The 13697-nt window shown below is 26.8% G+C and overlaps 2 protein-coding genes across 2 annotated transcripts; both read right to left on the reverse strand.

The window, feature by feature from the left end:
- Window positions 1–2159: 2159 nt before the first annotated feature.
- Window positions 2160–3729, reverse strand: LOC109609974. Its single transcript, XM_025409842.1, has 2 exons — window positions 3592–3729; window positions 2160–2648 (listed from the first exon to the last, which is right to left on the reverse strand). Exons 1-2 carry the CDS (start codon window positions 3691–3693, stop codon window positions 2160–2162), a joined length of 591 nt encoding a protein of 196 aa, XP_025265627.1. The 5' UTR covers window positions 3694–3729.
- Window positions 3730–8449: 4720 nt separating this feature from the next.
- LOC109609978 (odorant receptor 13a-like) lies at window positions 8450–10272 on the reverse strand. The gene is made up of 3 exons (XM_025409921.1): window positions 9777–10272; window positions 8978–9208; window positions 8450–8882 (listed from the first exon to the last, which is right to left on the reverse strand). The coding sequence occupies exons 1-3, from the start codon at window positions 10261–10263 to the stop codon at window positions 8542–8544; spliced, it is 1059 nt and encodes a 352-aa protein (XP_025265706.1). The 5' UTR covers window positions 10264–10272; the 3' UTR covers window positions 8450–8541.
- Window positions 10273–13697: the final 3425 nt, after the last annotated feature.

Genomic DNA, 13697 nt, shown 5'->3' on the forward strand with positions numbered 1-13697 from the left:
AATATTTTGAGTATAAAGTTTATTAACATTATATTTTTTTTAACGAACATTTTACTTTTTGTAATCTATTTTGAATACATTACATATTTTCATTTAAAATTAAATATTTATAGTTTTCATAGATTTCTTTTTGCAACTAATTATTTACACTTCAAGAATTATACGAAGTACAGACAAGTATGAAAAAGAAGTTTTTAAAATGCTCACATAAGTTGACAGATTAATTACGATAAAATTTCCAGCTTGCAATGCAACAGGAGATTTTGTCTGCATAAGAATGAAGATTACGTTCCTTGCTAATTTTTTAGGAAAATTATACCATGTACTTTGATAAATAGAGAGCCCTATTTCTTCCATTTCAGATTTCAGATAATTCCCGATAAAACTATACAATGCTAGTTGTGTCAGAAAGCCACTCAGTGCAAATAATTTGTTTCCTACCATAATAGTGTTATTGGCTTTCAACGCTAAAATAAGTTCAAATCCTAAAAAAATTTCGTTTGCTGAACGTAAATCTTTTTTTATGAATAAGTAATTTATATATTTTTCTGAATAATCATGAGTGACACAATAATTACCCATTATACATAATAATATACTGATAATAAATAGTTCTATCAACAATACGAAACTGATCAGATCTGCAAGTTCCCTTGTCAGCGATATCAGATCTTGATGTCTTTGAATTAGAGCGTTGAAACGATCACATATTTGTGGGCTTGTGACATCAAAGTTGATAAAATGAATTCTCAGAATATTTACTTGACCACAAACATGTAATGTAATGTTGAGAAACAATGCGTCGTTACCTTCGGGAAATCGATGCATAGAAATATTTTATACTACATTGATATAACAAAACAATATTTATTATTTTATTGTATTTAAATTATTTTTTGTAATTTAAAAATATATACAAATATATATCAAATATAGCATTGTTCTTATATTTAATTTTTATATTTAACAATAAGTATTGCGTAAACGGAAAAAGTTTTGAAAATTAAAAAATTTTTTTATAAATGATATGTGAAACATATAGGAAACCATAATGTTAAATTATTATTTATTCGTTAATTATTATCGTTTAATAAAAGAAACTAATAAATGAATTTTGTATCTAATCTAAAAAAGAACTGAATTTTAATGTAATCTTTAATGTATCGCAACATTTGAATGAAACAGTTTATCATAAAACTATACAAACTGCCTTATATCTTTGCATTGTTATAAAAAAATAGAATAGTGTATAATAATCACAAATTTATTAAAAATTTGTATGTATTTACAGGATGAGTTTTATTTCGTGTATCAATCTTTTTATCATGTAGATTATCGATTGCATAATAAATTGATCGGTACATAAATGTCAATTTTTTTGATCGAGCTAATTTCGTATCGAAAGTTCGAATCTAATGTGTACAATAATAATAATAATAATAATAATAATAATAATAATAATAAATACGTAGTTTTAAGAATAATAATAATAATAAATCCATATTACATAAGTTCAGCTCTTAATTTGCTTTAATTTTACACATTATATTCGAGTCTTTGAAACGATCGATCCAAATAATTGACATTTATGTACTATACCGATCAATTTATTATGCAATCGATAATCTGTATGATAAAAAGAGTGACACACGAAATAAAACTCAGTCTGTATAATATTCTTATCAATAAAAATACTTTTATTTTAAAAATATTAAAAATGTCAGATTCGAAAATATTCAAATTAAACATATACGATAAGTTGGTTTAATGCGAGTCAAATGTCGATTACACAGTTATTTATTGTATAAAAACAAATATGAAAATAATAGATACAGTAAAAAGTTTTTGACCCTATTTTTAGGCCATCTTCAGCGCAAATATAAAAATCAAATAAGGAAATAACAAAGGCTTTACATAATCGGAGTCAAAATTAAGTTAAAATTGAATGATTCGGTGTCACATTTTGACGAAGTCTGTAATAAAATCATTTCAAAATTCGTCAATGAATAAATTAGATTAAAAAAATTAAGAACACAAATTAAAATAATTTAAATAAATAACATAAATTAAAGGTAGAATTAAATAAAATTAAAATTAAACTAAACTACTTTTATTTTAATTGTGGAGGATGGAGATGAGACATAACTACAAAATATTAGTTAATAACAATTACCAATGTTAGCTGTAGTCGCTAATATCATTACAGCAGTTTCGACGAGACAGCACATTTTATACATACTTGTTGGAAAATTAAAATATTCCAGAGCACATCTTGATGGTATAACGTATTCTAGTGTCGCATCTTCGTTTGTTATGTTACTTCGATTATTTATGTCATAATCCAAAATAGGAATTATCCCATATATTAGACAACAAAAGTAATCCATGGCGAATAAGGAAGAGAAAAGGGCCCTTGATATAAAAGCGTGTCTTCTCATAATGTCACGATCCTTTGTATTGTCAATCGTAAGATAATCGTTTAGAGCAGAGTTGTAATTGATGATTAAACTATTTGGATATATGCGAAACCATGTTATCTTCAGTACACAGAGCATTCCGGCACAGATCATCATCAGACAGTCTACATTTTGGTTTACGTCAGTACAACCCAAGTACATTTCCATAGAAGGCAAGATCACAATTAGACTCTGTTGACATTTCCCCATATATAAAGTTTCATATTCAAAAAATATATATTACACAACTCAATAAATATTTACTAATAAATATTTCAATTCAAATACAAAAACTACACACACTTTCTCACTCTCACCCTTCTCCCTCCTACGTTTTAATCTCTCAATTGTCACTATTTCACTCTATAAAATACGAAATAAAATAAGTATTTTTTTTCGACACTAATTTTTACACTAATAATATTAAACATAAATATGTGAATATATAAAATTCTTTATTTATTTACTTATTTATTTTTATGCAATTCATAAATATTTAAATTACACAAATGTATATATTATTTTAAAATACGTACATTATTTAAAATAACATATATATATATATATATATATATATATATATATACAACAAAATTTATATAAATAGATAATTTGTTTATATAAAAATTTGAAGCATATAAAAAATACAATAAAATTTAATATTATTCAGAATTTACTTTACAGAAGTGACATTTTATAATACATTATTATTTTTTTCACATATACGATTGTTATGAAATAAGGAGTGCAGTGCATAATGTTTCGCGTGAAGAATCATGTCACTATATCATTTTTACCTATGATTAAAGGAATCTAATTATATACATAAATAATAAAATTTAAAATAGAAACATTCTTATTGTTAAGTTTTTTTCAGCAACTTATGATCCTGCTGATTTATCTAAATTTACCTAATGATTCTGTTATCTAGAAGGTTATTATTCATCTAAAGAGTTATTACAGTTGATAAAAACATTTCACCAAAGATGGTGTTATCAAAAATTAATAATAAAATCTTAATATTCTCTTCCGTTAAATTAAGGTTTTCTTCAAGGGCGTTGCAATATCAACATAGAATTCATATTTGTCTTTGCACATTCGCGAATGTGACAGTGATCTTCCAAAAGATACTTACCGCACAAAAAGTGCCTAATGCACAACGCAACAACGAATAAATGTCATAAACTTGAAGTGGCCATACGCCGATAGGCCACGTAATCAACTTGAAAGGAGTCATCGCGTATGCGATATCATCCTTCCATCGTTCATTGGTCATTATCGAGATAATGGCTCTATCTGATGCCAATAACTGATGATTCGTCTGCTATATCGATACAACCGTAATTTCAACTCATTCTTTATTTATTATGAAACATGCTTATATACATGCTTATTAGATTACCTCTATACTCTTGAAGCATTATGACAAATATAACTACGCACTTATGTAAAATTGTCGTTGAGTAAAAATTCATACGATACATTTTCTAAAATTATTAACATTCTATTGACCATGTATTTCTATTGAACTACGCGTGTTTATTTACTTATATATGTATATATATATATATATATATATATATATATATATATTCGCTCATTCTACATTTTATTTCGATATACGTTTATTAACAACGTTGATTAACAACAAATATACCTAATATAAATTCAATATGTTCAAAAATGAAAATATGTGAGTAAAACAATTAGTGTTCTTTGTTCTACAAGCCAACAAAATTAACTAATGAAGTTTTGCGATGCTGCTAAGTAATTTTTACTGTGAGAATGTTTAAATATAATAATAAATTAGTACTAATTTTTAAAATTTATGTATTTTATTAATATCATATAAAAATATTGATTTGGCATAAGCAAAATATTGTGGGTAATAAGTTTATTAACCTTATATTTTAACGAACACTTTTTTTGTAATCTATTTTGAATACATTACATATTTCTATTTAAAATCAAATATTTATAGTTTTCATAGAAATTTTTTGATAACAAACTTTTCACACCTCGAGAATTATACGAAGTACAGACAAGTATGAAAAAGAGGTTTTTAAAATGCTTACATAAGTTGATAGATTGATTGCGATGAAATTTCCAGCTTGTAACTCAACTGGAGATTTTGTCTGCATAAGAATGAAGATTACGTTTCTTGCTAATTTTTTAGGAAAACTATACCAAGTACTTTGATAAATAGAGAGCCCTATTTCTTCCATTTCAGATTTCAAATAATTCCCGATAAAGCTATACAATGTTAGTTGTGTCAGAAAGCCACTCAGTGCAATTAAATTGTTTCCTACCATGATAGTGTTATTGGCTTTCAACGCTAAAATAAGCTCAAATCCTAAAAAAAAATTTGTTTGCTGAACGTCAATCTTTTTTTATGAATAAGTAATTTATATATTTTTCTGAATAATCATAAGTGACATAATAATTACCCATTATACATAATAATATACTGATAATAAATAGTTCTATTAACAATACGAAACTGATCAGATCTGCAAGTTCTTTGGTCAACGATATCAGGTCTTGATGTCTTTGAATTAGAGCGTTGAAACGATCATATATTCGTGGACTTGTGACATCAAAGTTGATAAAATGAATTCTCAGAATATTTACTTGACCGCAGACATGCAATATAATGTTGAGGAACAATACGTCGTTACCTTTGGGAAATCGATGCATAAAAATGTCTCATATTACATTGACAACAACAAAACAATACTTATTATTTTATTGTAAATAAAACAAACTATTTACTGTAATTAATATATATATATATATACAGGATGATTCTAAACAAACAATTTGTCTTTAAAATATCAAATTGTTGAATGAATTCTAAGACGATTTTTTCTCTTGCAAAATTTTGTCCGGAGCTTAATTTTTAAACTATAAAGGAAAATAGTTAACTAGTTATGGAACGAGTACGAAAAGTAGGCAGGGACGGCGCGATCAGTTGATTGCTATACGCGATGAGTGTAGCAATTAGTGTATGTGTGTGAGAATGTGCACGTGTTGCAATCAGCTGATCGCGGCGAGCACCCTACGTAATCGCCTAGATCGCGCCGTCCCTGCCTACCTCTCGTACTTGTTCCATAACTAGTTAATTATTTTCCTTTATAGTTTAAAAACTAAGCTCCGGACAAAATTTTGCAAGAGGAAAAATCATCCTAAAATTCAATAACATGATAAGAAACTAGCGTTACGAGCAAGAGAATGTAAATCCTGAAAATTCTTTTTATTGTACCGAAATTTTAAACGAAAAACACGGCATATGCATATATGCCGTGTTTTTCGTTTAAATTTTTTCATTTAACCAAGATATAGATTCTCATTTTTGAGAAATTCTATACAACCCTCTTTACCCCCCTGAAGAGACGTAGACGAGAAAAATGAAGAATCTCAAAAATGAGAATCTATATCTTGGTTAAATGCACCAAGTAAAATATATGCATATGCCGTGTTTTTCGTTTAAAATTTCGCGTACAATCAAAAAGAATTTTTCAGGCATTTACCATTCTCTGTGGCTCGTAGACGCTAGTTTTTTATCATGTTATTGAATATATAACGAGCCTAATTCCTTTCGATTTAATCCTAAAATTCATTCAAGAATATGATATTTTAAACATAAATGTTCATTCAGAATCATCCTATGTATATATATATATACACCAAATATAACATTGTTCTTATATTTAATTTTTATATTTATCATTAAGCATTGTGTAAGCCGTAAAATTTTTCGAAATTTAAAAAAATTTTAAAAAGAACTGAATTTTAACGTATCTCGCAACATTTGAATAAAACAGTTTGCCGTGAAACTATGCAAATTATCTTATGCATATTATCTTTGCATTGTTATCCAAAAATAGAATATATGTATAGTAATCACAAATTTAGTAAAAATTTTTATGTGATAAATTTGTATGTGAATAATGTTCTTATCAATAAAAATACTTTTATTTTAATTTTGGGGAACGGATGGAGATAAAACATAAAATAACTACAAAGTATTAGTTAATAGAGTTACCAATGTTAGCTGTAGTAGCTAATATCATTACAACAGTTTCGACGAGACACCAGATTTTATACATACTTGGTGGAAAATTAAAATATTCCAGAGCACATCTTGATGGTATAACGTATTCTAGTGTCGTATCTTCGTTTGTTACGTTAATTTGATTATTTATGTCCAAAATAGGAATTATCCCATATATTAGACAACAAAGGTAAGCCATGGCGAATAAGGAAGAGAAAAGGATCCTTCCTATAAAAGCGTGTTTTCTCATAATATCACGATCCTTTGTATTATTAATTGTAAGATAATCGTTTAGAGCAGAGTTGTAATTAATAATTAAACTATTTGGATATATGCGAAACCACGTCATCTTCAGCACACCGAGAAATCCACAACAAATTATCATCAGGCAATCAATGTTTTGCTCTACGTCAGTACAACCCATATATATCTCCATGGAAGGCAAGATCACAACTAGACTCTGTTGATACATTTCTATATATATATATATATATATATATATATATATATATATATATAAAATTTTTTAGTTATTTACTTATTTATTTTTATGCAATCTTCAAATATATATATATATATATATATATTATTTTAAAATATGTACATTATTTAAAATAATGTATATGTAACAAAACTTATATTAGATAGATGGTTTTTTTATGTTGAAATGTAAATCATATAAAAAATACATTATTCAAAATTTAACATTATTCAGAATTTACATTACAGAAGTGACATTTTACAATGTATTATTATTTTTTCCACATGCGATTGTTATGATGAAGTTATGAAATAAGGAGTGCATAATGTTTCGCATATAGAATCACTACCATTTATATCATTTTTTACCTATGATTAAAAAAACTAGTTATATAGATAAATAATAAAAGATAAAACTTTCTTATTATTAAGTTTTTTTTTCAACGACTTATACTCCTGCTGATTTATCTAAATTTATCTAATGTTTTCGTCATCTAAAAAGTTAGTACAGTTGATAAAAACATTTCACCAAAGATCGTATTATCAAAAATTAATAATAATAATAATAAAATCTTAATCTCTTCTCTTCTGTTAAATCAAGGTTTTCTACAGGGCGTTGCATTATCAACATAAAATTCATAGTTGTCTTTGCGAGCGTGACAATATGCCGATAAGACAAAAAAAAAAAAAAAAAAAAAATATAGCCGATAGGCCACGTAATCAATTTGAAAGGAGTCATCGCGTATGCGATATCATCCTTCCATCGTTCTCTCGCCATTATCAAGATAATGGTTCTATGTGATAGACGGCCAATAACCGATGATCAGTTCGCTATATCGATACAATATAAGAATTCCAACTCATTCTTTATTCATTATAAAACATGCTTGTATACATGCTTATCAGACTACCTCTATACTCTTGAAGTTACTACTAAATGCAAATATAACTATCCACTTACGTGAAATTGTCGTTGAATAAATATTCATACAATATATTTTCTAAAATTGTTAACGTTCTATTGAACATCTATTTCTATTGAACGGAATTATGTACACGCGTTTTGCTTACTTATATATTTGCCCATTGTACATTCTATTTCGATATAATAGACTAATAACAAATATACCTAATATTAATTCAATAAGTTCAAAAGTTAAAATATGTGATTAAATTAGTGTCCTTTATTCTACAAGCCAACAAAATTAGCTTATGAAGTCTTTTGCGTTACAGCTAATTAATTCTACACTAAGTAATTTTAAGTAATTTTGTGTGAGAAAATGTCTAAATATAATAACATATTAATGGAGAGAGTAATTTCAAGATATATGTGTATATTATTGTTATTGATCATCGTGTTAATGTTATTGATATTGTATTTTTGATATGATATAGGAAAAATTAAATTGGTAAACAGACTACGGTTGAATAAATTATATTTAACATTTCTGCGTGCAGTTCTATTTTGAAAGCTTTATGTATTGTTGTATTGCGAACTTATCAAATATTTACAGTTTGCACAGATTTCTTCTACTCTTCGCACTTTATACTTCACACTCCAAGCATAATACGAAGTACAGATAAATACGAAAAAGAAGTCTTTAAAATGCTCACATAAGTTGACAAATTGACTATAATGAAATTTCCAGCTTGTAACGTGACAGGAGATTTTATCCGCGTAAGAATAAAGACTACGTTTTTTGTCAATTTTCTAGGAAAACTGTACCAGGCACTTTGATAAATAGAAATTCCTATTTCCTCCATTTCAGATTTCAAATAATTCCCGATAAAACTATACAATGTTAGTTGTGTCAGGACACCACTCAGTGCCATTAAACTTTTTCCTATCATGACTGTGTTGTTGACCTTCAACGCTAAAATAAGCTGAAATCCTGAAAAGAATATTTGTCTTGTGATTGGAAATCTTTTCTTATTAATACATAATTTATATATTTTTCTGAACGATTACAAGTCATATGATATTTACCCATTATGCATAGTAATATGCTGATAATAAATAGTTCTATCAGCAATACGAAACTGATCAGATCTGAAAGTTCCCTGGCCAATGTTATCAAGTCTTGATGCCTTTGAATTAATGCGTTAAAACGAGTATATATTCGCGGACTTGTGACATCAAAGTTGATAAAATGGATTTTCAGAATGTTTACTTGACCACAAACATGTAATGTAATATTCAAGAACAATACGTCGTTACCTTTGGAAAATTGATGCACAGAAATGTTTTATTGCATTAATATACAAAATAATACTTATTATTTTATTGTACTTAAACTATTTTTTATATCTTAAAAATATGTATCTTTTAAAAATATATATCTCAGTTATTAAATATAAATTAATATTGTTTTTATATTTAATTTATATATTTAATATTATGCATTGCATAAGTTTTTAAAAATTAAAAAAATTTTTTTACACATGTGATAAAACTTATCATGTATGATTATTATCGTTTACCTCGTTTACCATCGTTTAATAAAAAAACTTTCCATCAAATCTAATGTGGTTAATCAGAAGAACTGATTTTTAATGTATCTAGCAACATCGGATCAAAAGAGTTTGTCGTGAAATTATGCAAACTAGTTTATATCTTTGCATTGTTGTCCAAAAATAAAATAGTGCGTAATAGTCACAATTTAATCAAATCTTTATATCACATTTGAATAATATCTTTATCAATAAAAATTCTTTTATTTTAATTTTGGAAAACGGATAGAGATAAAACATAAAAGAACTATAAAATATTAATAATTAATAATTACCAAGATTAGCTGTAGTCGCTAGTATCATAATAACAGTTTCGACGAGACAGCAGATTTTATATATGCTTGTTGGAAAATTAAAATATTCCAGAGCGCATCTTGATGGTATAACGTATTCTAGTGTCGCATCTTCGTTTGTTATGTTAATCCGATTATTTATATCATAATCCAAAATAGGAACTATGCCATATGTTAGACAACAAAAATAAGCAATGGCCAATAAGGAAGAACAAAGGATCCTTCCTATAAAAGCATGTTTTCGCATAATATTCCGGTCCTTGGTGTTGTCAATCGTTAAATAATCATTTAGAGCGGAGTTGTAATTGATAATTAAACTATTTGCATAAATGCGGAACCATGTTATCTTCAGTGCACCGAGAATTCCGCAACAGATTATCATCAAACAGTCTATGTTTTGCTCTACGTCAGTGCAGCCCATATATATCTCCATAGAAGGCAAGATCACAATTAGGCTCTGTTGATACATTTCCCCATATAAAATGTCCCATGCTCAGAAAATACACATTTCATTTCTAACTTGAATAAATATTTACTAATTAATATTTCTGTTTAAATACAAATACTACACACAAATTCTCACTCTAACGCGTCTTCTCTCTCCCACTCTTGTTCAATTTCTCTCAATTGTCTCTGTCTATTTCATTCTATAAAATATGAAATAAAACAAATGTTTTCTTTCAACGACAATTTTTTGATTCATAATACACATAGTATTAAACACATACATAGTATTAAACATTAATTTATGAAATTATTATTTATATAGACGTACATTCAATTTTAAGCAAGCCTTCAATATTAAAATTAAAAAAATGTATTATTAAATGTATATGCACTATTAAAATATATATGTGACAAAAGTTATATAAATAGATAATTTCTTTGTATCAAATAATATAAAGTATACATAAAATACAAAAAACTTTTTATTTAGAATTTATATATATGACATTTTATAACATATTACTTATTTTGTTTTACATGCGATCATTATGCTAGAATTATAATACATAGAGTTCAGTGCATAATATTTCTCGTAAAGAATCATATCATTTTTTCCTATGATAAAAGAAAAAATTATACAGATAAATAATAAAATTTAAAACAAAACATTTGTGCTGATTTAAAACTTATCTAAAGTGTTATTACAGTTGTCAAAAACATTTTACCAAAAATTAATTATACAAAATCTTGATTTTCTCTCGTTATATCAATATTTTTTCCAGGGCATTGCAATATCAACGTAAAAAATATTCATCGTTGTCTTTGAACATTCACGAATGTTTCAATGATCTTGCAAGAGGTACTTACCGCACAAAAGGTGCCTAAAACAGAGCGCAATAACGAATAAATGTCATAAACTTGAAGTGGCCATACGCCAATAGGCCATGTAATCAATTTAAAAGGAGTCATCGCGTATGCAATATCATCCTTCCATCGTTCTCTCGCCATTATCGAGATAATAGCTTTATCTGATGACAATAACCGATGATCCGCCTGCTATATCGATACAACCATAATTCCAACTCATTCTTTATTCATTATAAAAGAGATGTACACATGTAGATGTACACTTGTAGATGTACACATATTTATTAGATTATCTCTATACTCTTGAAGCATTATGACTAAATGCAAATATAACTGCGCACTTACGTAAAATTGTCGTTGAGTAAAAATTCATACGATACATTTTCTAAAATTGTTAACGTTCTATTGAACATCTATTTCTATTGAATGGAATTATGTGCGCGCGTTTTGCTTACTTATATATTCGTTCATTGTACATTTTATTTCGATATAATATACTTCTAATAAAAATACATAATATAGATTCAATATGTTTAAAAGTGAAAATATGTGAGCAAACAACTTGTTTTTTTTTTTTTTATTCTACAAACCTACAAAATTAAAGTAAAGTCTCTCGCGACACGACTAAGTAATTTTATGTGAGAAAATATCTAAATATAATAATATATTAATAAAGTAGTTTCAAGATATATGTATGTGTATATTATTGTTATTGATTATTGTGTTAATGATATTGATATTATATTTTTGATTTTATATAAGAAAAATTAACTTGGTAAACAGGCTACTGACGAATAAATTATATTTAACATTTCTGCATACAGTTCTATTTTGAAAGCTTTATATATTATTGTACTTCGAACTTATCAAATAATTACAATTTGCACAGATTTCTTTTATTCTTCGCACTTTATTCTTCACACTCCAAGCATAATACGAAGTACAGATAAGTACGAAAAAGAAGTTTTTAAAATGCTTACATAAGTTGATAAATTGATTATAATGAAATTTCCAGCTTGTAACGTGACAGGAGATTTTATCTGCATAAGAATAAAGATTACGTTTTTTGTCAATGTTCTAGGAAATCTGTACCAAGTACTTTGATAAATAGAAATCCCTATCTCCTCCATTTCAGATTTCAAATAATTTCCAATAAAACTATATAGCGATAGTTGTAACAAAAAGAGACTCAGTGCTACTAAACTCTTTCCTACCATTGTGATGTTTTTGACTTTCAATGCGAAGATAAATAGAAATCCTGAAAAATGAATATTTGATTGCTGAAATTTTTGTATGAATTTATACTTCATATATTTCGTTGAACCATAAGTAAATTATACATAATATTCACCCATTATACATAATAATATGCTAATAATGAATAATTCTATCAGCAATACGAAACTTGTCAAATTGGCAAGTTCCCTGGTCAGCGTTATCAAGTAACGATGTCTTTCAATTAGTGCATTGAAACGATCACAGATTCGTAGATTAGTGTCATCAAAGTTAATAAAGCGAATCCTCAAAATCTTTATTTGACCACAAACATGTAACGTAATGTTGAGAAATAACGCGTCGTTACCTTTGGGAAATACATTGATGCACCGAACCATCTTATTGGACTAATTACAAAACAGATATGTATCAAAAAAGATATGTATCACAAAATATAGGAAATATTATTGTTCTTATATTTAATATACAATAAATAAATATCTATCTTTTTCATGATACATATCATTTAATTAAATATATAATAATTTAAAATCATTAGATATGTACTTGAAGTTAATGCATTTATACATATATGTTACATAACATGTATAAGGCGAAAAAAATTTCGAAAAATAAAAATTTTTTTTATACAAACAGTAATAAGACATGATGAGTCTGTGCAATTATTATCTATTATTATCTATTATTTAATAAAATAAAATTTAATAAGCATGATAGAGAATTCGATGGTTTTAGACCGAGAATTCGATGGTTTTAGTCCGAGAATTTCTTGGACTCTCTCAGTGGCACAATCTGTCGCGAAACTAGATACTGTTACACCTTTGTATTATTTGTCCATAATAAATAGGAAAGTGTATAATATTAATGAAATTATTAAAAATCTTTATGTAAATAAAAAATGATATATTCTCTTCAATAAAAATATTTTTATTTATAAGTAATCCTGGAGGAAAGAGTGAGATATAAAATACCTATGAAATATTAGTTACATATTACCAAAATTAATCGTAGAAGCCAACATTACTAAAACAGTTTCGACCAGACAGAAGATTTTATACATGCTTGTTGGAAAATATTTCAGAGTGCATCTTGATGGTATAATGTATTCCAGTGTTATATCTTCATTTGTCATATTAATCCGATTACTTATGTTGTAATTCAAAATAGGCACTATTCCAAACATTAGACAACCAAAGTAAGCAAAAATTAGTAAGGAGGAGAAAATAGTTCTTCCTATAAAAGCATGTTTTCGCATAATATCGCGCTCTTTTGTGTCGTCATTCATCTGATAATCACGTAGAGCAGAATTGTAATTGATAATTAAACTATTTGCATAAATGCGGAACCATGTCA

Source organism: Camponotus floridanus, unplaced genomic scaffold (assembly GCF_003227725.1).
Source record: "Camponotus floridanus strain SB8 unplaced genomic scaffold, Cflo_v7.5 scaffold29, whole genome shotgun sequence".
NCBI lineage: Eukaryota > Metazoa > Arthropoda > Insecta > Hymenoptera > Formicidae > Camponotus > Camponotus floridanus.

Coding starts and splice junctions, on each gene's coding strand:
- LOC109609978 (XM_025409921.1), bottom strand. CDS start 10,263: ATGTATCAACAGAGCCTAATTGTGATCTTGCCTTCTATGGAGATATAT. Junction 9,209..9,776: donor AGCGACTACAGCTAATCTTG/GTAATTATTAAT, acceptor AATTTTCCAAAG/GTAACGACGTATTGTTCTTG. Junction 8,883..8,977: donor CATATTACTATGCATAATGG/GTAAATATCATA, acceptor TATTCTTTTCAG/GATTTCAGCTTATTTTAGCG.
- LOC109609974 (XM_025409842.1), bottom strand. CDS start 3,693: ATGACTCCTTTCAAGTTGATTACGTGGCCTATCGGCGTATGGCCACTT. Junction 2,649..3,591: donor CATTAGGCACTTTTTGTGCG/GTAAGTATCTTT, acceptor AAATGTCAACAG/AGTCTAATTGTGATCTTGCC.